The 27,513-nt window shown below is 42.6% G+C and overlaps 1 protein-coding gene and 1 pseudogene across 1 annotated transcript; both read left to right on the top strand.

The window, feature by feature from the left end:
* The first annotated feature begins 20,165 nt into the window (after nucleotides 1-20,165).
* Nucleotides 20,166-23,139, top strand: LOC104675515 (proline-rich protein 23D1-like). Its single transcript, XM_010380106.2, has 4 exons — nucleotides 20,166-20,421; nucleotides 21,187-21,248; nucleotides 21,491-21,558; nucleotides 21,787-23,139. The coding sequence occupies exons 1-4, from the start codon at nucleotides 20,345-20,347 to the stop codon at nucleotides 22,417-22,419; spliced, it is 840 nt and encodes a 279-aa protein (XP_010378408.1). The 5' UTR covers nucleotides 20,166-20,344; the 3' UTR covers nucleotides 22,420-23,139.
* Nucleotides 22,683-24,990, top strand: LOC104675528 (annotated as a pseudogene).
* Nucleotides 24,991-27,513: the final 2,523 nt, after the last annotated feature.

Raw genomic sequence — 27,513 nt, 5'->3', positions numbered from 1 at the left:
GCATGTGTCTTTATAGCAGCATGATTTATAATCCTTTGGGTATATACCCAGTAATGGGATGGCTGAGTCAAATGGTATTTCTAGTTCTAGATCCTTGAGGAATCACCACACTGTCTTCCACAATGGTTGAACTAGTTTACAGTCCCACCAACAGTGTAAAAGTGTTCCTATTTCTCCACATCCTCTCCAGCACCTGTTGTTTCCTGACTTTTTAATGATCGCCATTCTAACTGACATGAGATGGTATCACTGTGGTTTTGAGTTGCATTTCTCTGATGGCCAGTGATGATGAGCATTTTTCATGTGTCTGTTGGCTACATAAATGTCTTCTTTTGAGAAGTGTCTGTTCATATCCTTTGCCCACTTTTTAATGAGGTTGTTTGTTTTTTTCTTGTAAATTTGTTTAAGTTCTTTGTAGATTCTGGGTATTAGCCCTTTGTCAGATGGGTAGATTGCAAAAATTTTCTCCCATTCTGTAGGTTGCTTGTTCACTCTGATGGTAGTTTGTTTTGATGTACAGAAGCTCTTTAGTTTAATTAGATCCCATTTGTCAGTTTTGGCTTTTGTTGCCATTGCTTTTGGTGTTTTAGACGTGAAGTCCTTGCCCACGCCTATGTCCTGAATGGTATTGCCTAGGTTTTCTTGTAGGGTTTTTATGGTTTTAGGTCTAACATTTAAGCCTCTAATCCATCTTGAATTAATTTTTGTATAAGGTATAAGGACGGGATCCAGTTTCAGCTTTCTACTTACGGTTAGCCAGTTTTCCCAGCACCATTTATTAAATAGGGAATCCTTTCCCCGTTTCTTGTTTTTTTCAGGTTTGTCAAAGATGAGATGGTTTTAGATGTGTGGTATTGTTTCTGAGGGCTCTGTTCTGTTCCATTGGTCTATATCTCTGTTTTGGTACCAGTACCATGCTGTTTTGGTTACTGTAGCCTTGTAGTATAGTTTGAAGTCAGGTAGCGTGATGCCTCCAGCTTTGTTCTTTTGACTTAGGATTGTCTTGGCAATGCAGGCTCTTTTTTGGTTCCATATGAACTTTAGTGTTTTCCAATTCTGTGAAGAAAGTCATTGGTAGTTTGATGGGGATGGCATTGAATCTATAAATTACCTTGGGCAGTATGGCCATTTTCATGATATTGATTCTTCCTATCCATGAGCATGGAATGTTCTTCCATTTGTTTGTGTCCTCTTTTTTATTTCATTGAGCAGTGGTTTGTAGTTCTCCTTGAAGAGGTCCTTCACATTCCTTGTAAGTTGGATTCCTAGGTATTTTATTCTCTTTGAAGCAATCGTGAATGGGACTTCACTCATGATTTGGCTCTCTGTTTGTCTGTTATTGGTGTATAGGAATGCTTGTGATTTTTGCAAATTGATTTTGTATCCTGAGACTTTGCTGAAGTTGCTTATCAGCTTAAGGAGATTTAGGGCTGAGATGATGGGGTTTTCTAAATGTACAATCATGTCATCTGCAATCAGGGACAAAAATATAATTATGTTTTAATACACATTTTTATTTTATAACAATTATATTTAGAATTAGCAGAAAATTTGTGAACATTATGCAAAGACTTCCCATAAACTCCATACTCTGTTTTCCATTTCATTACTATTATACATTACTGTGACATATTTGTCAAAATTTATATACAAATATTAATTTATTACTATGAACTAAAATTCAATTTTTACTCAGATTGCACTGGGTTAACCTTCACTGTTCCAGAATTTCATCCAGCATGTTATATTACATTTAATCCTCATGACTCTTCATGCTTTTCTTGACTGTGACATTTTCTCAGACTTTTCTTGTTTTTGATGAACTCTATAGTTTTGAGGTTTTCCAGTCAAGTTCATCTGATATCTTTTTAATTAGGGAGTTTGCATTTTTAAGAGGAAAATCACAGAGATAAATTAATTTTCTCAGTTCACCTGAAAGCATACATGCACTCAAGATGACTTATAACTATTGATATGAACAAAAAATGACTGCCTGATGTAGCATTAGTGATATTTCTCCACTGTGAATTTAGTCATTTTTTCCTGTCTGTATTGACTCTATTCTTCAAAAGAAAATCACTATGTGCAGCTCAAAGATAAGGAACTGGAACTTGTGATTCATCTCCTTGATGGCTGAGTACCTAAAGCAATTATTTGGAACTTTTCTGCATGAGAAATTGTTATCTTTTCCGATTCATTTTGTGTTCAATAATTTATTCATCTAAGTATCAACTCATGTATATTTCTTTTGGAGATTAAGTTATAATCAAATTCCAGTTTATTTGCTTAAAATATTCTAACATCAGCCATTGGTAGGTCTGTTTTTTTGTGCCTGCTTTCCCTTTTTCAGAATCCCATCTTAGTTTTTTGTTTGTTTTTGCACTAAATCCTTTTTGAAAATTTAGATTCTGCAGGATGTTTTTGTGCATTTTTTGCACCAGTTCTAATATCAGCTATTTCTCCAAAGAGCCCTGTTTCATTCTCTTAGATACTGGTATTAAAAAAAAACAGATTATGGAATTAAATTGCACATTGCTATTTGGGTGTCACTGTTTCCCAGCTCTCTAAATTGATCATGTAAGAGAATATATGTGTGTGGAGTAAGTTCAGTATATGAACCTAACTGCAGACATTTGCTTAATAGTAATATTTGCATGTGTACTACGCTAAACATCAGTTCATCGTGGTGCATCCAGCTCTAATTTATTACTACCTGCACTATTCTAGTCTTTTTTAATTGCCTATCTGTACTTTAACTTTGTTTATCTATAAATTCCCAAAGGCAGTGAGATGTCTGGGCCATAATACTATCTGCCACGCTTTTTTATGATTCGCTCAATTCCAGTGTACATATATAGTGGTTTCAGAATTATTAACTAGTATTCCCATAGGAAAGAACTTTATTAAACAGAGCACACTATTTGTTCGTTTGCTTCTGGTTTTAAAGATTTCACTCATTCCAAAGACATTTTGACCAATCCCTTTCCCACCAACCACCTGCAGTCTGTTGGATCCATATTTTTTAACAAAATTAATGTTTTGGTAACATCTTCATTCCATCCTTGGATCTCCTTACCTCCAAAACATTTTCAAGCTTGTATTTATTAAGATTCACTATTGTACTGTAAATTGTGTGGGATTTGACAAATGAAGAGTACCAGGTATCTATAATTAAAGTATCACATCAAATATTTGCTTTTTCAATCTCCTCTTCCTCCCATAGTCCTGTAGAAACCCACCGTTTGTCACTTTAATAGTTTTGACTATTCATATATACATATATATATATATATATATATATATATATATATATATATATATATGTGTGGTTTGTCTCCAGTGAGTTCTCTCCACTGAGTTCTCCTTCAGTCAATGTTCTGCCATTAGACATGAGAAAAGTAACAATGGAAAGAAACTTTAAGGATGTTGTCTATGGGTTACATCCTTCAGTCGATGTACTATCCTTATACTAGGGAGAAAATTAATATCATCAGAAAATATTCTGCCCTTAGATGACATGATACTATAAATGGAATGAATGTGAAGAGACGTTGGCCATCTATTTAACAACTAAACACACCAGAGGGCTCACACATTGAATAAACATGGTAACCAGTGTAGAAAATCATTCCGTTATCCTTATTTCTCAGTCTACCTGAGTGCATTTATATAGAAGAGAAGCTATATGTTTGCCATCTACGTAGCAAAGACTTGTCTGAATATAAATGACATGAGAATGAAAACTGTCGATATAATAAGTATTTTGCACAAGCTCTAACTTAAAACACACAGGATTTGCAGGGTAGAGAATTCCTAGCTCTGTAAGGAATTTAGGGACTCCAATCGAGAGAAACCTTGGTCTCTATTCACTGTGAACCAACATTCAGCCAGATACCACCCTTTGTATGTTTAAAAAATATATATATCAGTAAAAAATACCTTCTTGAGAAGGAAATAGGAAAAGGAAAGTCTTCACAAGGACAACCGGTCATCTTGTGGATTACCAAATACTGCAGATTTCAGGTCAGACCACTGAGTCGTGGAGAATAAAAAAAAAAAAAACTAACATACAATTGAACAAATAATTCATAATTTAGAGAATGTGTCTGAATTAAAATGTGAAATGTATAATAGTTATGTGACCTGGGAATTTTGAATACAAAATTATGTAAGCAACTTTATTATTTTTAATAGAAAAATACTTGCAAATATTGAAACATTAAAACCCGTTGGTGAAAAATCTAATATGTTGTTAAAGTTCTAGTTTTATTTATGCAGGTCTGACACATAGATTTGCATTAGCTATCCTTGGCATGTGAATAGAGATTTCAACCTTCTCTTCCCATTTCCCCATCTTCAACAGCCTTTTTTTCTTTCCGCAGCCAAACTCCCTTCATTCCAACTTCCACCAAAACCACTTATCTGGATCCCTCCCTGGAGTTGACACAACAGGGATCTTCAGCCCCACGTGCCAGGTTTCTCGGTGATCCATTACACAGATTTAGCGGGGAAATGGGGGCAGTATCAAAAACACCCAGTATAAACCATTGAATTACCCCAGCCCTTCTCTCTGCCCATCAACAACTCCCTGGGGCCAGAGAATTAGGCATCCCTGCTCTTTCCCTCAGAAAGCCCTTGGGACATTCTCCTTGAAGCTCCCCTAAATGGGAGTAGAAGTTCATCTCCTGACATTCCACGTTTTATTCATGTGAGTCCTGAGTTATGACACAGAGGACACAGTTGTGCTCCTCTTACTGCGGCCTAGCAGCTAAAGCACCTTAACCTCTCAGCCACCATGCAAACCCTTCTTATATTTGATCCAATGTACTTTTCTGCAAGCAAAATAAAAGTTCTGACCAAGGAGGCGTCCTCTGATTTGACTCTAGAACTTGGAAATGCATTGGCTTTCAGCAAACCTCAGTACTGAATGTAAACTTCAAGGAGAAATGGTCCCAGGAAATAAATTGGGATGACATTGAGCTTTTAGCAAACTGCGAAATCCTGAAACCATGGACCTTAATGAAGTCAATTAAATGGGCTAATTCATGGGTGAAAGTGCTACATCATAAAACTAAATATTCTCCACAAGTGATTCTACACTGAAGCTAGGGTTTATGTCAAGTACTGTGTGAGGATGAGGAGACACCAAGCCTGTGGCAATCTGCTTGGCAGGCAGTCTGGTCCAGGCAGGGCCCGCATTATTGTTCACAGTTTAACCTATTTAATTAAATACATAATTTTCCCCCAAATCGTATATGACATAAGCTGTAGTCCTGAGCTACATTAAGATGTACTATTTATGCGGTAAAATTGTATGGGATTTGACAAATGCATAGCGGTAGGTTTCCAGCATTAAAGTATCACAGCACCCTTCTATTATTCAAGCTCCTCTTCCATCCACATACAGGGAATCAATCGCCTTTTGTATATGGTCCTTTGTCGTTGCTTCTTTATTTCAATTATCTTCCATCAAAGCAAATGATACTGTGCTCTATTTTCATTTGATCTTCCAAAAGAAGCATACTGAATAATCTAAACCAGAATTTCAGCCATTCGGAGACTTAGGCCCACCGCTAAGCAGTAAAGGCCAAACCACCTGCCCTGCAACACCATGGCGGGCAGAGGGCGCGGGAACACGCCTTTGGCCCTGCAGAGCGCATGCGCTTTCTGCCTGCGGAGGCGGGGCTGGATCTCCAGGAAGTACCTCAGCTTCCTTTCCTCTCGTCAGAGAGGAGGCGTCGCGCTGGTTTTGGGGCAACTCAGGCAATGTCCGTCCTGAGGAAAACTTCCTGTCCGCCGTCTTAACTGCTGAGAAGGGAGATTCCCTGCACAGTCTCCTGGATATTTTTCTGAAACAGCAATAAAGACTTCATTTTCTGGGCTGTTGCCACGTGTTTTATTCTGTACTTTCTGTTGGGATATTTTAACATTATTTTACAAATGTATAAATTTGGAGTTGGGGAGGGCTTTCTGATAGATAATAGAAGCAGGCTGTAACATGTCCTCTGTGTGGCCTCATTCAGGATTGATTGTGAGAAGAAACGAAAAATTTTGAGGAAAATCTACAGAATACAGGGACCCTACAGAGGAAGAAGGAGTCCAGGCCAGGTCAGGGCCACGCAGTCTCAGTGCAGCCCATGGTGTGTACAGAATTGGTGGGTTCTTGGTCTGGAAGCTGACTTCAAGAATGAAGCCAGGGACCCTCGCAGTGTTACAGTTCTTAAAGATGGTGTGTGGAGAGTTTGTTCCTTCTTCCTGGTGGGTTGCTGGTCTCATTGGCTTTAGGAGTGAAGCTGCGGACCCTTGTGGTGTTACAGCTTTTAAAGGCAGCATGGACCCAAAAAGTGAGCAGCAGCAAGATTTATTGCAAAGAGCAAAAGAATAAACCTTCCACAGTGCAGAAGGGAACCCTGGGAGGTTGCTACTGCTGGCTGGGGCAGCCTGCTTTTATTCCCTTCTCTGACCCCACCCGCATCCTGCTGATTGGTCTATTTTACAGAGAGCTGAGTGTTCCGTTTTACAGAGAGCTGATTGGTCCATTTTGACAGAGTGCTGATTGGTGTGTTTACAATCCTTGAGCTAGACACAGAGTCACAGAGTGCTAGACAGAAAAGTTCTCCAAGTCCCCACTAGGTCAGCTAGATACAGAGTACCAGTTGGTGTATTTACAAACCTTGAGCTAGACACAGAGTACTGATTGGTGTATTTACAAACCCTGAGCTAGACACAGAGTGCTGATTGGTGCGTTTACAATCCTTAAGCTAGACACAGAGTGCTAGATGGAAAAGTTCTCCAAGTCCCCACTAGGTTAGCTAGACACAGAGTTAGCTAGATACAGAGTACCAATTGGTGTATTTACAAACCTTGAGCTAGACACAGAGTACTGATTGGTGTATTTACAAACTCTGAGCTAGACACAGAGCGGTGATTGGTGCGTTTAAGATTCCTTAGCTAGACATAAATTTTCCCCAAGTCCCCACCAGACTCAGGAGCCCAGCTGGCCTCACCCAGGGGATCCCCTCACCAGGGCTGCAGGCGGAGGGGCTGCAGGCGGAGGGGCTGCAGGCGGAGGGGCTGCAGGCGGAGTTGCCCGCCAGTCCCGAGGGGCGCCTGCACTCCTCAGCCCTTGGGCGGTGGATAGGACTGGGCATCACGGAGCAGGGGGCGGCGGCCGTTGGGGAGGCTTGGGCCGCGTGGGAGCCCATGGCGGAGCGGAGGGGACTTGGGCATGGCGGGCTGCAGGTCCTGAGCCCTTCCCTGCAGGGAGGCAGCTGAGGCCTGGCGAGAATTTGAGCGCAGCACCAGGAGTGCTGGGGGACCGTGAGCAACCTCGGCAGCTGCTGGCCAGGGTGCTAAGCCTTTCATTGCCCTGGGCCTGCGGCGCCGGCTGGCCGCTGGGAGTGTGGGGCCCGCCAAGCCCGCGCAGGCGTCTGCTGTAACTCCGGCAGTACCGCTTGCTTCCCCCTTTGCTGTTTCCCATCGTCACCCACTGTCTTCAACAGCAGAGGGTCCCAGATGCTGCAGGGAGGGGGAGAACTGCAGGGAGTTCAAATAAAACATTCACATTTCACTTCACACACACTGACCCTTAGAATTTCTCCTCCTTATTTAACCACATAAATCCAACCACACTAAATCGAATCCCCGACTGCTCCATGTGAGAGTTCTGCTTCCAGCATGACGTGGCCTGAAAATTCATCTGAAGACAGCTGCTCATTCCCAGGACTAACACTGCCCCTTGAATGCTGATGTCCTTGCAGTCGTTGGTCTGATGCCACGATAAATAATTCCTAAGGCTGGTGCTCTATTTCTGCCCTGAGACTCTCCCCTTTTTCTCCAAGCTGTGCCCTGTTCCTTGTCTTAGTCCAGGTTCCAGGCCAATGCTTTTGAAAAAATATTGATTTATTGAATGATTAATAATTGTGATTGAATGAAGTAGTGGTGTCTCCTGTGCTTGCGTCCAACTGAGACACTCTCCTGCTCTCACTCATCACGTTTCCATTCACATATGCCTTTGTTTAGTTTTGTTTTCCATTATTTGGGTTTATTATTCATGTACTTATGAAATAACTGCCACATTTCTGAGAGTTTTCTTGGCAAATTTGGGGCTTTTCCTGTGCTCCTCCTTCCAAGTCCCGCATGAGGTCACTATTTGCACTTCTGGGCCCTGGGAATGGTCTGGCTTAGCAAGTGTTTGGACAGAGCTTGGCTCTGTTGGTTGGGATGGGCACCTGTGCTTGCTCACAGCTCCTCCCAGGCTCTCCCTGTCTAGGAAATCCAGCAGTCCCCTTGAGGGCCCAGCACCTCTTTGTTGGCCTGCATGTCCCAGCCTGTACATCCATGGCCAGCTAGAGCTACCACCACCTTTTTCTGGTCAACCTGGGAGCCCAGGCCTGGGTCCTGGAGGCACGGGAGATAGGGGAATAATGTCCTGGCTTCCCCTAGCCCAACCGCAATAGGCGAGGAGTGCTCATGACCCCGGGGGAGTGGAGGGCGTTTGCCCTTGACTTGCTGAGCCTCTAAAACCTCACATGTCCCCTGGAGGTGGGTGCAGCTTCCTCCTACTCTGGCCTTGCTGGCCTGGGAAGGGCGTCCTTGGTCCCCTGAGCCCTCAAAGCGTTTTCTCTTCCACTGAGGTTTCAGGAACTGTCTTTCCCCTCTGGGAAGGAGGACAGGCACCCTTTGAGGTTTGATTCTCCTCAGAGTTTTGCATCTCGGTTGGGGCGGAGGCCGCCTTCATCCACAGGAGAGGCCCAGCCAGGGTGTCCTCTGCAGCCTGTGCCTCCGGGTACGTTCCGAGTCTGGGCGCTGGAGAAGCCGCTTTGTCTGCAAGTCCGGAGATGGCCGTCCCGGCGCAGGCGGGGCTGTTCTGCGCCCTCAGGGCGTCAGGATCCCCCTGGGGACGGAAAGTCCCACTGGGGCGGGAGCTTCTTTGGCGCCGCCCTCCCAGAGCCCCGCTAATGCGGAGGCGGCTCGGGGACCCCGGACTCTTTCAGGAGAGGCGGCAGCATGGGCCAGGCAGGGCCCGGGCTCCAGGGCAAGGGAGCGTCTGGCCTGGGTAGGACTGGGTCCATCCAGAAATTGGGATTCTAGGGTTCTGGTGCAGGTGGATCTGGGGCAGGCTCAGCACCAAGTCCCTCTTCTTCCACCTCAAGGACTCACCCAGGCGCTGGCGGGAGCTCCAGGTTCAGCAGCTGCTCCTCCTCCTCCTCCTCCTCCTCCTCCTCCTCCTCTTCCACTTCCAGTCCTCCCCTCCTCACTCCTTCCCTCCCCCTCCCTTCCCCCTCCTCTCTCCGTTCCCCTCCCCCTTCTCCTCCTTCTCCAGGTGTTTTCACCTCCTTTATTTCTCTGAGGGGAGAAATGGCGCCGTCCTTCACATCGGTGCATTTCTACCCTAATCCCCATTACCTTGTAAAGCAAAGTAGTCAAACTCTGCAATATACTTGAAGAGATTTAATTCTGAGCTGAATATGACTGACCAGTGGCCTGTGACACAGCCCTCAGGAGGTCCTCAAAACATGTGCCCAAGGTAGTAGGGGCGCATCTTGGTTTTCTTCTGGCCAATTGGTCTCCATAGGTATAACATCCTGACGAGGGTATAAATCAAGTGCAAGAAATGCCTGGCCTTCTATATCTAAATTGTTATAGGACTTGTTAACAGTAGACACATCTATTTTTCACACCACTTGTATTGCACTATATACTATATATTGCACTATATATATTTGGGAGAGAAAACGATGTTCTTTAAAGGAAAAGTCATATGATTCTACTGTTGCATTTTGTCATCCCTTCCAACAGAAATGGCCCTTTCCCATATAACAAATGTTATGTCCTATGGGAGTGAATATTAGGAGCTAAGTTTGGGGGAAATTAGGGCTCTAATTGGAGTGAGGGCATAACCATTCCCCTTTTCTGTTTTCGCAATCTGAAAGGGAGATGGGATGTCATGTGTTATCATGAGCTAAAATAGTCCATCTATTTCCCCAGGGGAGTATTTCTGTATTGTTTTCCATGCTTACCAGTTGAACCACAGAGTACCTGTGAGCCTCATTTAACTTTGGTGCCTATGCTCTAAGAATACAATGCTTGAGGTCACATTTACCATCCGAAAATTTCCATATGTTTAGGGGACCTTATATTTTCCACAGGTGTTTGGATTGTGCCTCAGCACTGATGATTGTAGGCCATTGCTTCAGAGCCACCTTAGATTCTGTTTCTGATAAAATAGACATGAGCCCCTGTTGGGTTATAGAACGTGCTCATTCCCACCTTTGGGTTTGAGAGTATGTTTTTATGGTTTGTTTGGTTTCTCCTATCCATTTGATGAGGCTGCATTATTTTTTTAAAGCAGCTTTCCATCCTTTTCCATCTTCCTGGAATAACATTCCTTCTATGTGGGCTATTTTTGACAGAAAACTTTTCTCTAAGAAATGCCTCTCTTCATTAGCTATGAACTCAGCTTACACCAATATACCTAGGCCAGCTCCAACTTTTCCATTGAGGTCACGTTTTAATTTCTGGGTTGCAAATTTTGGTGGATTCATCAGGATTGCTGTTGCCATTGTATACTACTGGCATTAGTACAATTTAAAACTGTCTTTGCAATTTATACCTGGTAATATTATACCCAAGAGGCTTTGTCATAAGGCATCTTTATCCTATCAGTAAATATTTACTTTTAAATCTATGAGAAGCAGAAAATTATTTATGGTTGGGTGGATGCAAAAGTGACACACTATAGTCTAGAAGGAAATGTCCCTTGTTTTGCCAGCTGTACCATCTTTGTACTCCTCCTTGATTTGGAGAGTTTGACTTTAACCTAAATTAGCTCTTAAAATCTCATGTGTCCACCTCTTCCAAGACAGTCCCTGAGCCTAGAGAGAGGGTGCTTGTATAGTATTAGCAGCAGAAGATTCACAATAAAATACAGATCTGGACCCCGTGGGATGCCAAATGAGGGGGATTCACATCTCTGGTCTTCAGAATAGCATAATTTTGATTTCCTTGGAAGTAAAACAAGGAGAGGTAAATAACATTTATAGTATCACAATCAAAAGAGTACTTGTGTGTCAGAACAGAAAAAGGAACCTACTTCATTAGGGAACCAGCTAAAAATATGAAGAAAAATTATGATCTCTTATTCTCTAGAGGATTATTGTAACAAAGAAATAATGATTTAATTTGCACTTAAAGAGAGTTAGGACTGAAATAGTATTAAGCCTTCAGCTTTTCCTTTGAAATAATTTTTCTATCTGCACTTTTTTTTTCTACTAAAGAGAGATTATAGTAAGATCAGTTTGTGTGCAAAGTAAGTTTTAGTCTTATCATGGTTGGCCTGATTATTTGCGTAAAATGCAGCAAGAAGTGATTGGCCATGTAGACTCATTTTAAGTTGGCTTTGCTGGAACCTTACCTAAAAATATACCACTTTAGTTCAAGTCTTGGTAAAATAACCAGTGTCTCTAATTGTTTTAAATACTCTTATTGAAACTTATGCAAACAACTATATTGTCATAAAATTAAATCTGAATTTTGGAGAATTCAGAAAGATAAATTTGCTTACAAAAGCAAACTTCATCAAAATAACTTAAAAGAAAAAGATTGTCTGGACCCTCCTTTAACAAGAGCAGCGGCTTTCACACAAGATGTTTGTTTATCTTGGAAATGTCATGCACAAACCGAACAGCTCCTGAGAGCCATCTGTCAGACACTAAGAATCTAGCAGCTCCTCACAGAGTTAGAATTAGTCCTAGGAAAGAGGCTGCCTGCTTATTAGTATCTCGTCCTTATATCCCCAGGTAGCAAGATTCTATGTAGAACATTTTATTTTATCACGAAACTCTTTTGGGGAAACATTATTTCCACTATCAGTTCAGTTAACATTCCATGGTAAGGTACTAAATGTCCCTGAGCTAGAAATTCTCTTGCTCCATCATTGTCGTCGGAAAGAACTCACATTTTTTTTGCTATCAGCCCCAATAAGTGTTACACAAAGGGCTATGAAGTGGAGGATTTGTCCCAACTAGCTCTCCAGCTTCTACCCTATAGTTTGTGGGCTTAGGCAGTCTTACTAGTTCCCATTTGGCATGTCCAATTAACATTTCTCAAAAGAGGTGATTTATATGCCTTCAGTTTTATACTACTAGAAAGGGGAAACATATCCCAGGTAGCAAAGGAGGTTACAACTACCTTACATAAAACCTGTTTAAACATCTTAAATTTCATAACTCTGTTAACCTGTATGTTTATATGTTCTGGTCGCAGAATATTTTTAATACCCCCAAATCATTTTACTTTTTCTGTTGAAAAAGAGTTTGGGTTCTCAGCAGGGAGTTGCATCTGTAAGACCTCTGAGGGGCAACAAATTTGATACAACTTCTCAAACACTATCATGATTTTGTGGGAGGGGCACCCATGTAAAATGGGCTCTCTTAACACCAAAATTTAACATAACCTGGGTAACAGACAATTTGGTGGGAGCATATCCCAGTCATTGTTAAGCCAGTCCAACATGGTTCACATAAGAAGCGTATTAACTGCTCCATCTGGGGTGTTCCACTTAGTATTTTATTGGGAGAGTTAGGTAGTTCCCTATTCAGAGAAAACAGACTTTATGGTGGCATTTTCTGGGTATATTATGCTAATTATTCTCTTAGGAATAGCCTTCTGTGTATTTGGATCACATGTTAGTGATTGTTCAATACTGAACTGTGGGTCCTGCATTAACCCAAACAAGTTCTTAAATTGTGTAGCATTTAAAATTAAGAATCTTGGCCTTAAAGTGTTAATTTTTGTTTCAATCCATTATAGTAAGGAATTTTTAAAGAAGCTGATGATACTAAACTGCAAAATGGAACAATTCTTTACATTATATCCTCTGGTTTTAAATAGTTAGTTTTGCTCTTCCCCCACATTGACTGACTGCTGTTTTGGTAGCCACGGGTCTCAGAGTTAACTTTTGTAGGCCTAGCTTAATTATTCTTTTTATTTAGTTGTATCTGTATAATTTTTCCTTCATTTTAAAGCAACTATTAGTTTTCTAGCTACAAGAAAAACATATTTTATTTTTTAAGCAAAGTCAATATTTTTTGCTTTATAAAATTCACCAAAAATAAATTTTACGCTCTTGCTATTTTAACTTTCAGTAACTCAAATTTCCAGTTAAAAATAGCCAACCTGAGATTTTAACATGACGTGAAGCTTTTAAATTACTGGAGAGTTTTGAGATTGAATTTACCAAATTAATTTTGCCAAAGATTATTAAGGTTATGAGAATTCAAAGGGCATTTGAGATAGCTTGTACTAGTCTAACACACCTGCAGAATAAAAAGGCAGGTCCAAAGGATATTTCATTTGCCTGGTTTTTTTTTTTTTTTTCCAATTCCCTTTCTTGGCCAGGCACGGTGGTCCACACCTGTAATCCCAGCACATTGGGAAGCCAAGGAGGGTGGATCACGAGGTCAGGAGATCGAGACCATCCTGGCTAACACAGTGAAACCCTGTCTCTACTAAAAATACAAAAATTAGCTGGGTGTGGTGGTGGGCACCTGTAGTCCCAGCTACTCAGGGGACTGAGGCAGGAGAATGGCACGAACCCGGGAGAATGAGCTTGCAGCGAGCCGAGATCGTGCCACTGCACTCTAGACTGGGGAGAGAGCGCGAGACTCCAGCTCAAAAAAAAAGAAAAAAAAAATCCCTTTTTTACTTTAGATAATTAATAAAAGTTACAGGAGCCAACAAAAGGTGAAGGAGAGAGCTATCATCCAAGGCCCTTTCGAAGAAGAAGAGCTGAAGTTTTGACCTATTTTATCTGAAGACTTTCAAAGAGACAGATTCTAGAATTTAAAATTTAATAACTTTTTGCAATAATAAGTTAGTATTTTTAATACAAATCTTGTTTTAACCAATTATTTCAGTTTTACATTAGTGTGTATTTTTTAATATCAAAGACCCTAGAAAGACTATTATAATTCCTTTTTAATGATAGCCAACTGAATTAGGCAAGCCCTTTTAAAAAAAACCTTTTTTTACTAACCTTGTTATGACTTACATAGACCATTCAAAACATGTTTAGACTTTCTGTTTTTTCCTAAATATTCCTCTTTCTTGAATGACCTGGTCACTTTATTCTAGGACAAAAATTTACTACACAAGATTCTTTCTAATATAAAATAACTTTCCTTTATCCCTTCTCTATAAAAAGATACCACTTTATATCTTTAAATTTTTTTACATTTCTTCTTCTCTGGTTCTTTTTACCTTGCTTTATACATAGCCCTTAAGTAGGCTTTGAGTTACACAAATATATTTACATTTTAATAAGAACATTTAAAATTTTTTTTATAATTTTTAAGTTGTGAATTACCCATATGCTCAGTATTTATGAATAACCTTAGATCCTAAATTATATGAGAAGTTTGTTAACAAGCATTTATTCCATCACATTTCCCTGATTACATTATTCAATAGTTTACCTAGATTATTGACCAAAACTGTAACACTCCTTCTATAATTTCCTTCCCTGTTATCCATTTTTATAGACGTGAATTTTAGGTATTTACTTACATAGGAAACCTAAAGTTACATATGAGAATTTTTACAAATAATTTAGGATTTAGCTGCTTTCATTAAAAGGATATTCCATGTCTTTCTTGTCTAAAATTACACAAGCAAAGATCATTTGTCTTGGTCTGGGTTTTATAATTTTATAACCCGATGACTAATTTCAAATTATTCTGCAGGATTAAGTATGGAATTACTTGATCAATAAACACAAAACAAAAATGCTAACAATTTTTATGACATTTCTAATCTTACTTTACCCATAATTTTAAAGCCAGCTTATTTATTAAATATTTTACTTAAGTCAAGTGAACTTAAAAAAGAGTTTGTGTAGTCTTTTATTTGATTGTCTGATTTATGTGCTTTTATTTTTAAGCCAATTAGAGCTCTTGTATATATTTTTAATAGTGAAACATTGTGTACACAACACATAAATACACAGATGTATTAGGCATGCCAATAGATGTACATCTTATAGATTCATAAGATCCTATTTTTCCTGTCTTAGGCTTTCAAATTCTTGATAACCTGTTTTACTACTTTAGGTAGCTGTCAACTAAATAGCTTTACTTTGCATATCAAAGGAAACAACTCATAGGTGAAAATCAGATAGGAAACTTACATCTGAGGAACACAGAGAAAAAGTCTGTTGTGCTAGAGAGAAATTAAAATGGATGCAATTGCCACGTAACATAAAATTATAGAAATTACAAAGGCCTTTTAAATACATACATGCACATATTTGCACAGAAAAAAAAATCCTGTAGCTTTTGCTTGAGAACTTTAGGAATGAGATAACACTGGCTTGCAAAAAACAAAACAAAACAAAACAAAACCCTGTTATATCCAAATAGTGCTTTTTATCTCAGTCATAAAGTAACAGCTGATTTAAAGCAGGCAGAAAAGCGAGAAAAAGAGACCTTGGGAAATCTATAATTTGCAGGTTGACCTTAGGGCTTCTTTTTTAAAAATGTAAACGTGCACAAAGACTATGTTACTTCCATTTTACATAAAGTCTGGCTAGTAGAGGTGTCATCAAATCTAGGAAGTGCTTGAAAGTGGGTCATTCTCCTTGTTTTCTCCTAAATATTAGATTATTTGTTTTTTACTTTTTTTAAAAGGAGGAATTGAACTGTGGACTAGAGCTTTTGTGGAGTGGGTTAAAGTGTGCTGCTTGTGGGCGGGACTCCAGAGTGTGTCACTACTGTGTCACTGCTGCCCTCTTACATGTCTCTATTTTTCTCTCCAGAAGTGTAAGCACCTCAAGTTTTTTAAGAGAACAATACTTGCAAATATTGAAACAATAGTACCTGTTGCTGAAAAATGTAATATGTTGTACAAGTTCTAGTTTTATTTATGCTGAGTTTTTTGTTTTTGTCTCACAGTCCGTGTCCCCTAATTCTAACTTCCAAAAAAAAATTTGTCTCCATCCACCCCGGGAGTTGACAAAACAGGGATCTTCATGCCGGGTTTCTCAATGAGCCATTACACAGATTTAGCAGGGAAATGGGGGTAGTATCAAAGACACCTTGTATAAACCACTGGATGACCCCAGCTTTGTCTCTGCCCATGAACAGCTCCCAGGCAGAGAGTCAGGCAGCCCTGCTATTGTATTCCTCAGAAAACTCTTGAGAGTTTTTTCCTAAAGCCTACCAAAGTGGGAATAGGAATTCATCTCATGACATCCCACTTTTTATTCAAGTGAGTAATTGCGTTATGACAGAGAAGGACACAACTTTGCTCCCCTTACTATAGCCTAGCACATAAAGCACCAGCAAACTTAAACATCCTAAATTCTCAGTCACCGTGCAAGCCCTTTTATATCAGATTCAATGGACTTTTCCACAAGCAAAATGAATGTTCTGACCAGGGAGCATCCTCTGCTTTGACTCTAGGGCTTGGATATGCATTGTGCTTCAACAAACCTCAGTACTGAATCCAAACATCAAGGAGAAGTGGTACCAGGAAATATACTGAGATGACTTTGAGCTTTTACCAAACTGCACAATCGCAAAATCATAGACTTTACTGAGGCCAATTAAATGGGCTAATTCATGGGTGAAAGTGAAACATCATAATGTTTAAAAATCTGCCCAACTGTTTTTACGTTAAAGCCAGGGTTTATGTCAATTCCTGTGTGAGGATGAGGAGACACCAATTCAAGCTCATGACAATCTGGAAGGAGAGGCAGAGGCTGTGTCCAGGCAGGCCTCACATTATTTTTACTTTAACCTATTTAATTAAATATGTAATATTCTCCAAATTTTAGATGTCATTTGCTGTAATCCTGACCCACTAAGATGTACTATTTGTGCTGTAAAATTGTATTGTATTTGAAAAATGCACAGTGGCAGATCTCTGGCATTAAAGCAGCACACAGAATGCTTCTCTTATTGAAGCTCCTCTTTCCTCCACATACAGGGAATCAATAGACTATATGGTCTTTGGACTTTCCTTCTGTATTTCCATCTCTTCAGGAAGAAAGAAAGAAAGAAAGAAAGAAAGAAAGAAACGAAAGAAAGGAAAGAAAGAAAGAAAGAAGAAGAAGAAAGAAAGAAAGGAAGAAAGTAAGAATGAGGAAGGAAGGAAGGAGGAATGAAGTAAGGGAGGAATGAGAAGTAATGAATAAGGAGAGGAAGTAAGGTAAGGAATGAAGGAATCATATAGATATTATTTGGTGTTTTATGGTGAGGTATGTTTAGTTGCACCCCGACTCCCAAAGCCTACCGCCCTCAATCACTCACTACCCTCCATCAATCCCTCAAATACCCCCAAAAATCCCCAAAGAAAAGAAAAGAAAGAGAGAAAAAGAAAAAAGATACCGTGCTCCATTTGCATTTGATCTTCCAAAAGGAAGGTACTGATAAAACCAGAATTTCAGTGATTCAGGCGCAGGTCAACCGCTAAACCGTGAAGGCCAAGAGTCCCGCGCTGCAAGCCCATAGCCGGCAGAGGGCACTGGAACCCGCTTTCTGGTCGTACAGGGCGCATGCGCATTCTGCTTGCGGAGGCGGGGCCCGATCTCTAGGGAAGAGGGAACTTCCCTTCCTCAGGTCAGGGAGGAAGCGGCGCTGCCCTGGCTTTGGGGCAACTCGGGCTGCGTCCATCTTAAGGAAAACGCTCCTGTCCACAGCCCTACCCGCTGAGGAGTGAGATTCCCTGCGCGTCTCCCGAATATTTTTCTGAAACAGCACTAAAGACTTCATTTTCTGGGCTGTTCCTACGTGTTTTCTACTGCACTGTCTGTTGGGATATATTAGCAAGAATTATTTTACAAATATACGTACTCCTTAGGGACTTTCATTGATAACCATAGCAGGCTGTAATGTGTCTTCCTCGCAACTTCTGTCAGGATTGATTATGAGGAGAAACCCATGAAGAATTGTGAGGAAAATCTACAGAACACGGGGACCCTGCAGAGGAAGGAGTCTGGGGTCAGGGCACAGCTGTGCAGTCTCAGTGCAGCTCGCGAGAAAGGGGCCCCTGCAGGGAAACCCAGCTTTCTGCATCCCTGCATTTTCACATTGTGAGGGGCTCATCTTTCCTACAGTGCCAAAATCACTGAAAAATAGTGAGACAATGAAAGGCAGGGGCACTAATACATCCTTAAATTGTTGCTATTAAAACGGCAAGAGCCACGTCTTTACTTTTACCATAGCACTGCAGATTTAAAAGTGATTTTCATTACATATGCAAGGGGAAAGGTACACTTTTGTGAAAAATAGTTTCCACCCCAAATGAAAACATATTGCTTAAATATTTCATCAAAAGTAAGTTACTATTCTGTGTTGCAGGATATATCCTGAGACTTTTATGGTGTAAATGTATTAAAACTTGCTTTGTTTATAATCAAAGCGATTATAAAGGTAGGGTATTTATTTGGCGAGTCCCTCATATTTTTATTCGTGTACTGGTTTGCAGTCCATAGGTTTTCAGCTAGAAGAGACACACAGAAACTCACAATGAGGGGCCTTTCTCTTTCTTGTCTGTATAATATACATACTCCAGAACCATCAATAGAGGCTATTTCTTGAATATCTCAACCTGAACCCTGGAGCCAGAAAGAATGTAGGCAATTAATCCAGTTTTATAACTACATCTGATCTTCAGCCAATTATCTGCTGCTCTCCTCAGAAATGATCAAAATCCCCAAAGCAGACAGTTCTCTGGATAAAGGCATAATGTTCCCCTTGGAGGCCTTTAAGACACTGGCAAAATTAAAGGAATCTTCCTGTTTTCGTTTTATTCTTCTAAATGATTTATCTAACTAGAGAGGAAAGCTTCAGTCAAAAGGCATTTGCGAATTAGATTCATTTTTTTTTTTTTTTAACATTTAAGGGAAACAGGATCTATACTTCACCTAATAAAACTGATGAAATTATCAGCTAAATGGAAAGAGAATCCACAAACAAATTTATACAAGTTCCAGAGAGAGAATGAAGCCCTGAGCTCAGGGGCCTGTTAGAGATGGCACACTCAGTAATGGTGCACCCTCAGAGAGTTTCCTTCTAGTTCAATTCTGGTGATTACTGGATTACTGTTTTCCCCCAATACCATCCATTATTCTTTATGTTGCCAAATAATTTTTAATCTTAAGATGACTAATTCTGAGTTCAGGCATATGGTGTTTGGCCACCTACAAGAAGTTTAGGTGACTTTGCCCATAAAAATGATGGATTTGTAATTAATAAGTAATGTTGAAAGCAAAACTTGCCTTATAATTCTGAAATTAGTCCAGTGGGAATACAGGCAAGAAATAAATTAACAGATTAATACACGATGATATATCAGAAATTAAGTAAAGGTTCTTTTTGTATTTTCCCCCGGTTGTCTTACAATACTCGCTTATTATGGTTGGACAACTTTCCCCAGGAGATTTCTTTTAAAACTTAATTCACTTAAAATACGTATTATTTTATTATTTAAAAATACTGTTAGCCCTCCATATCCATAGGTTCCATCTTCATGGATTCAACTAATCTTGAATAGAAAATATTCACAAAATATTTGCACAAGTTTCTTCAAAGAAATCTTAAATTTTCCATGCACCACGTTCTTTTTGAGTTCACATAAGTGACGTGACGTCTGGGCATTGCCTTAGGTATTAAAAATAATCTAGAGATCATTTAAATTATATAAATTAATGTGAATGTGTTATATCCAAATTCTACACCATTTTAAACAAGAGACTTGAGTATATACAATTTGTGGTATCTTCAAAGTTTTCTAGACCCAATCCTTTATGTTTACTGAGAAATGATGTACACATGAACTTTACAAAAAATAATTGTCCTACCCAATTAATGAACAGACTACAATAGAAAGTAAATATCACTAGTTTAAAATACTGTTATTTTATATCACAATTATATGGTGAATCAGAGTAGAGATCTTGAATTAATTTTGATTGAATTAGGCTAATTCTGACAGAGTCACACTCATACTGATTGAGTTTTGATAAAACCACTCCCATGCAGGCCCCTGGTGTTGTTTAATCAGCACCACTAGCCAATCGCATTCATCCATTTTGACAAATCCCATGGCTCCACCTCTTATAAGACTCCTGGAGGATTTCCCCAAGATCTGACTCTACCAAAGCACCATTTGACTGGTCCCAGGCCAGGGCATGCTCTCCCAGGCTCTGGCTGTGCTGTGCTAGGGGCTGATAATTTTCCTTCAGGTAAAGTAAAAGATCAAGGCATAAACTGTGTAGATTTACAGAAAATAGGCCAAAGATTGAGATTTTTTTTGCCACAAGCAAGTCCAGAGACCATTTACTATGTATGGTTACCGGCGCCCAAGAAGCCCCAGGGATTTCCAGACAGAACAGCAGAATGACAATGAAGGAGAGACCAGGTATGTTGGAGTATGTGGCTACTCTGGGTTGCCAGGTTGACTTGTGACTGTGTGTGACTATGTGTGTGCATGTGTGTGTGTGTGTGAATATATGCTAAAGGGCCAGACTAGGGCAGAGAAGATACCCTGGCCTGCCATGACATTGAATGTTATAAATTTAGAATACATCGGGGAGATATGAGACCCACGGTGGAGACCACAGGATGCGGCCAGCATGGGGGTTTTCTGGAACCTGTTGGGGGCTCATCTCATGTTTCTTTTTACTGTTAATCTCTGTCCTTTGGATAAATGGAAGTTGCCTCTTGTGTGGAGACAGGTAAACTGTGGGCATGATCTAAATTTTTTCCTTGTGCTCACTAGAAAATGAAACATTTCCCATCATCTCTCACTCCATTCACACTGTAACTGCATAGACACAGAGGTTAGATACCTGAAAAATCAGCATCTTCTCCTAAAGTCCTCAGGCCAAATTAGATGTCCCTCCTTTTCATGTGGATGAGCTCCTGAAAAAGCAAACTGTTTCCTGTGATCACCATCTCTTATCACACACATGCACCGATAGAAAAAGCCTCTAGAATAGGAGAGGGTGGGAGATAAGTGTTAGGACTTTCTGGATGCAAGTAGGATTTGGAGCTGAACACAAGTGCATGTGATTTTGGGCCACAGCAACAATGTGTGCCAGATGGCTAATGAAGTTTGGGGCTTGTGAGAATTAGACTTTGTGTCACTATGTGGAAGACTGATGGGTCCCTTTCTGTCCTGCAGTTTGGCTACCACACAAATGAATCCACCCAAACGCCGCCAAGTGGAGCAGGGTCCCTGTACAGGTAAGGCACTTTCCCTAATATTTCTTAAGATCCCCATGCCTGGAGGTCAGTGTCATGTCTCATGATGTAAATGGAGAGGGTGTTTTCTGCAGGATGAGTGGAAAGCAATGCTTGATTGTTGGGGGCTAGTGTCCTGAGACTAGCCAGTGCTAGGTTGTGGATTTCTGAAGGTCACGTTCTGAAATCCAGGAGACTCTTTCTGGAAGAGAGCCTTAACCTCCCTCACTGTGGTCTCTCTGCAGGTGCAAAAATACTCTCAATTTCAGGAGCTCCACACCTGAATTCATGCCAGTCCCTGGAACCTCCCCAGGTAAGTTCCTATGTCCTTGCATGGCAAAGATTGGACAGTGCTGCACAATCTTCAGGCTCAAGTGATATCCAGTAGATGTACATTTAGGTGGGTCAGCATGACAGCCAATTCTGGGAGGGAGTTTGTATTTTAAAGTTGTAAAGGGTGAAGCTCCTGGCACCTCCCTCCCCATGATCATCATTTGCAGCCTTTTTGGAGGGCAGAATACTGAGGCCTGTCTTTCCACAGGAGCAGCTGGATTCTGGCACTGAGGAGCTCATCATAGTCCTGGAACAAGGGACAGAAGTGAGGCTGAGCCTGGAAGAGGGTGTCCTCATCCTGGCCCCAGAAACAGCACTGCAACTGACCCTGGAGAACACAGTCATTGTGATTGTCCCTGAGCATGTCCTGAGGTCACAAGATGGCCTGCAGTTCCCTGTGCAGATCCAGTACATCTTGCCTTCGACTGATGACTTCACCTTGGAGTTCCATGTTCAAGATGGAGTCATCTCAGACATGAAAGGAGAGAATGTGCCTTTTTCACCTGCAGAAGAGGGGGAGGCAGCACCCCTATATCACCAGCCCTTGATGATACCCCCAGCAAACCACATGACTGGGACCAGCCCTTGTCTCCTAGTAACCCCATTGTGCATTGCACACCATCTGGCAGCCTTCCCCCAACGCTACCCTCTACCACCCACACCTAGTCCTGTGGGATGCCCTAGACCAGCCAATTCCAGTTTCAGCCTGCATGCTATGGAGCTCTTGTGCACCTCGTCCCTCAGACCTATGCCCCCTTCACCAAGTCCTGGTCCCCAGATCTATCACAAGGTTCACCATAGGCCTCCCAGCAGGGCACGGAAATGTCTCTTTAGGAAGTGATTAAACCCAAGAGCCACCCTCTGCATTGATGGGTCAGAGATTGTCCAAGTCCTTAGTCAGTGCATTCCCTGAAATGTGGAGAGAGAGTAATTCCAGGGACCACTTTCTTCCCCTTTGCTGTTTCCCATCATCACCCACTGACTTCAACAGCAGAGGGTCCCAGATGCTGCAGGGAGGGGGAGAACTGCAGGGAGTTCGAATAAAACATTCACATTTCACTTCACACACACTATCCCTTAGAATTTCTCTTTTTATTTAACTACATGAATCCAACCACACTCAATCGAATCCCCGACTGCTCCATGTGAGAGTTCTGCTTCCAGCATGATGTGGCCTGAACATTCATCTGAAGACCAGGGTTAACACCTCTGCTTGAATACTGATGTTCTTGTAGTCATTGGTCTGATGCCACCATAAATAATTCCTAAGACTGGTGCTCTATTTCTGCCCTCAGACTCTCCCCTCTTTCTCCAAGCTGTGCCCCATTCCTTGTCTTAGTCCAGGTTCCCTACACTCCCCAGGCCAATGCTTTTGAATAAATATCAACGTGATTGAATGAAGTAGTGGTGACTGCTGTGCTTGCTTCCAACTGAGACACTCTCCTGCTCTCACTCATCATGTTTCCAGTCACATTTGCCTTTGTTAAGTTTTATTTTCCATTGTTTGGGTTTATTATTCATGTACTTATGAAATAACTGCCACATTTCTGAGAGCTTTCTTGGCAAATTTGGGCCTTTTCCTGTACTCCTCCTTCCAAGTCCTGAGTGGAGTCACTGTTTACACCTCTGGGCCTGGGAATTGGTCTGGCTTAGCAAATGTTTGGAAAGAGCTTGGCTCTGTGGATTGGGATTGGCACCTGTGCTTGCTCACAGCTGCTCCCAGGCTCTCCCTGTCTAGGAAACCCAGCAGTCTAAATCGAAAAGTATCCATGGAATCTTGTGATTATCTGAGGGTGCGTGTCACCCTGGGCCCCTGGTCTTTTTCTCCTCTAGGTCACCCTGGTTGATTTCCTTTCAGGTTCTCATGTGTGTGAGGGGATCGGGGAACCCCTCTTCCCTGTCTTCTTGGGGTCAGGGACTCCACGATCCTTCCAGGTCCATTTGATTCCAGGTGAAGGCATCTGAAGATACCGTATTTCCTGTTGCTTTCTTTCTGTGCAATGATGACAAGCCTGCCAACAACATTTTCCTAGCGGCGTGAGGAAATTAGTCTCTCAGAGGCCCCAAACATGGAGGAGGCTAACCCCAGGAACATGCATGTTTTCAGAAAAGACGTCCTGGGAACCCTTGAGCCACCAACCTGCCTTCAGAAGGGCATTAGTCTGTCCCACTTCATGGAAGGCTGAGTGGAGGTGCTTTGATCCAGTTAATGCCCAAGACACAGTCTTTAGAAAAATGGTATTCTTAGATCATAGCGCGAGAGTGCATTTTTCATGGGTCTTGTCCCGATCAGCACTCACTTTGAGGATCTGTCCCTACTTCCAAGGACCGCCTGCCAATACCATATTAAGAATTTCCTGCTGTGTGCACCTTGTCTTTGAATGTGGTTGATGTCTATGTTGGCTCAATGCTGAGGAACTTCTAACGTGTGTGGTCTCCTTTCTTTCAGGTTGCAAGCAGGCCAATGCCGGTCCACACAACCAATAAGAGGCCACGCGTGGACCCTGCCCTCACCAATGGCTCAGCTACCAAAATGTCTGACACGGTATCCATCTTGGCTTCACTATCTCCCCTCAGAAAAGCCAGGCTGAGCTCCTCGTCAAGTCTCCGACCAAAGGAACGACAGACAGGGGCTGTGGCCGACATCCCTCAGCCTGGAGTCAGGCAGCAGGGCCCGGAGCCTCTCGTTGTGGTGAAGCCGACACACAGCAGCCCTCAGGGTGGCTGCTGAGAAGTTCCCCAGGCTGCCTCCAAGCCCCACGGTCTGATCCGGGTCATCAGCTCCCAGGCACAAGACAAACGTCCTGCAGTGACCTCACAGCCCTGCCCACCAGCCAACACACACAGCTTGGGCCTCGGCTCCAATCTCAGTTTCAGGCCAGGGGCCAAGAGACCTGCCCAGGCTCCGACTCAGGCTTACCTGAACTTCCCCAAGAAACCAAGAATGGGTCCCTTCCAGATGCCCGAAAATGCCATCCAGGAAGGTGAGCTGGGGGCCCCGGAGACTCTCCAACATCTACCAGCTGCAACTGAACTCAGACCAAGTCCGTCGCCCCAGATGAACAGGAAAACACCTGCCCAGGTGCCCAGCAGCCACCAGCAGCCTCCGCCAAGCAGACCTTGCCTGCCTACTGCCCAGGCCTGCACCATGTCCCATCGCCCAGCAGCCAGCCACGATGGAGCCCAGCCTCTCAGAATGCTCTTGCGGAGACTGGAAAACGGATAGTAGAGCTCCAGCCTCGTGACAGCTCCCTCGTTTCCCTCTCCTGAGAAGCCAAGAGGCTTCCTTGCTCACAGCCCTCATGTCTCAGAGAAGTCTGAGGCTCCCTGTGTTCCTGTTCCCCTGAGTGTCCTCTATGAGGACCTTCAGGTTTCCTCCTCCTCAGAGGACAGCGATTCTGACCTGGAGTGAGACTGCAGGTGGCCGGGGCTCCATTGCATCCAGCTCCCATGACTTGGAGGGGTCTGTGGGACTGAGGAGCACAGAGCAGAGAGCAGACTGTGTGTGGTGACTCCCAAGCTCCCCAGCTGTAGTGCTTCTGTGGATGTTGGAGCCCAGGCCAGGCAGGGACCACATGCAGAGACTCTGCCTCATTGAATTCTGGTGAGGAACATTGTAGTTCGCAGGGCTCTCCGGAAACGCGCCACGAAAAGCTTCTGTGCCAGTGATTCGTTGCCTAAGACACTGGGTGATGTGCAGGAGTCAGACTTCTGCTGTGATGTCAATAGGAAACTGGGAATTACTGTGTATTTGCTCTGTAGATGACTGAATAAGGGAACAGTTCGGGAACGCTGAGAGATGCAGGCCTTCAGCTGTGCCCCACCCTCACAGCAGTGTTTTGGATGCTGTGAAGCGTTCTGCGCAAAGCCCTTCTTGGGGTGTTTCCTCAGCCTCGAAAATTGGGCTCTGAAATGCCATTGGAAATAGGTGTGTTTAATCTGTCTTCAAGTGAATAAAATTCTCAAAAAGATGACGTACTCTCTTTTGACTTTCATTCTGTGTTTGTGTGTAACTGATTTTCCAAGGGCTTGAAAATTTCTTGACTTGTTAGCAAACCAAGTCAGTATGTGTCTGAAAGAGTTGATTGAGGGGACCACAGGACCTGGCAGGACTTTTGACTTCTTAAACATCCACAGGGGCAAGAGAACCTCAGCCCCACTCTACCAACACGCCCCAGTCAAATTCCGCCAAGCTGAATCTCACGCATGCTAACACTTGGGGAGTGTGCTTGCACCACAAGTCCCCATTTGGCTCACCGCGATGCCAAGTGTGTGGTCAATGATGCCAAGTGTGTGGTTCAAACAGTGATGGTCCCCATGAAGTGGTGTCCGGATGTGCATATGAATAAGACACAGTTTCATACACCAAGTAGAACCCAGTAAAGCTGAAGTAAACTCCCAGATTTGGGATGTACTTCAGAGGTAGACTATTCATCCCATCTTCTTTCCAGATGCCTGAGCACCGGGCCTTTCCATGCTTCTCCCCCTGATCTGAAGAGTAGCTGAGGTAGAGACTCACTGAAAGCTCTAAGGCAAAGATATCTCATCATGCACAGGCTATCTCCGTTCTCTGACCTGGGAACAACTCTGACCAGGATTCCACATCAGAACTGAGCGGGATTTTCTGAGCAACGCCAAATGGTTGCTCCCTTTCCTCTGCCATTGAGGGTCGTTATCTTGATTATCCAGATCAACTAGAAAATATCAGTATCCAGAACCAACAAGATCAACTCTCTGCTCCTCTGACAGCAAAAGGAACATGACCAAAATGAACCAAAGAGCATGGCAGGAAACGATGTGACCTGGAAAGCTCAGAGAACAGCCACAGGGGGATGTAAGCAGGCGTTCCCACCTGAATCATGAATAATTAATGACGCGCAAATCCAAGGGGAATGAGTTTCAGCAGGTGCAACTCATCCAACGGGAGATCGCCAGAGGGCCAACAAGATTGAGCAACTGAGAGTCGGGTGTAGTGTCAAGGGGGACGCGACTAGTTCCAAAACTCTAGAAGACCATGGGGTGACTTGGACCACGTGAGAAAATGCCCCCAATGTGCTGGCTCAGCATTCCGACTCCTGCCTGTCTCTTCCCGTCCAAGGAACACTGTACCCTAACTTGTGCAGGTGCAGATAAGGAAGGGCAGTTTGAGGGGACGTGGCACCCAAGTTCACCGACATGAGAGTTCCACAGAAAATCCGCTGGATCTTCGCAAATCCAGAGAAATGGCAACAGGACCCAAGGAAATAGAGCCCCACAGGTGTCCTGGAGACTCTTCAGGCATAATGCCTGGAGCCGCAGGACGAGCTGAAAAAGGAGCCAGGCACCGAAGGACAAAGCGGTGTTGACTTTCCTCATCTGGGTTTCCCAGTGCAGTTCAATTCATGGTGGTTTCCAAGGGCCTCCTGGAGAAGAAAACACATGAGGGTGTGGTCAGGGTTTTCTGCTGACAGACTTGCCGTGGGGAAGAAAGAGAAGCTCTGAAGATGGATAATGGCCATGATCGCATGTCAAGGTGAACCTCCTTGGTGACACTGAGGCCTACGTTGAAATAGAGTAAATATGGTGCAATTACACTGTGTCTATTTTAGCACCTTATTTAAAAAAAAAAAAAGTAAAACAAGACAGGGGTACATGCACCAGTGCTACATACCTGACGGGAAACATCTATTCTTCAAATCTTGCAGCTGTACACGTAGGTTTTAGAATGTCTGTCCATAGTGAACATCGTCTTAGAGTGGGTTGTGCAAATAGACGTTTCCAGGTCATGTAATTGGATTAAGTTGATTAGGTTAGGGTCCATTTCACGTCAGGGGTCCAGAGGCAGTATAAAAGGCAGCCTGGAAAGCAAAGGTCCCTCTCTGCCCCTTCCTCCCGCTTCCTGGAGGCTGCATCGCTTTCAGCAGGGCTGCTCCAGCACCTGCCCATCTGAGCGCCA

Source organism: Rhinopithecus roxellana, chromosome 9, assembly GCF_007565055.1.
Source record: "Rhinopithecus roxellana isolate Shanxi Qingling chromosome 9, ASM756505v1, whole genome shotgun sequence".
Lineage (NCBI taxonomy): Eukaryota > Metazoa > Chordata > Mammalia > Primates > Cercopithecidae > Rhinopithecus > Rhinopithecus roxellana.
This window is presented reverse-complemented; position numbering and strand designations above follow the sequence as displayed.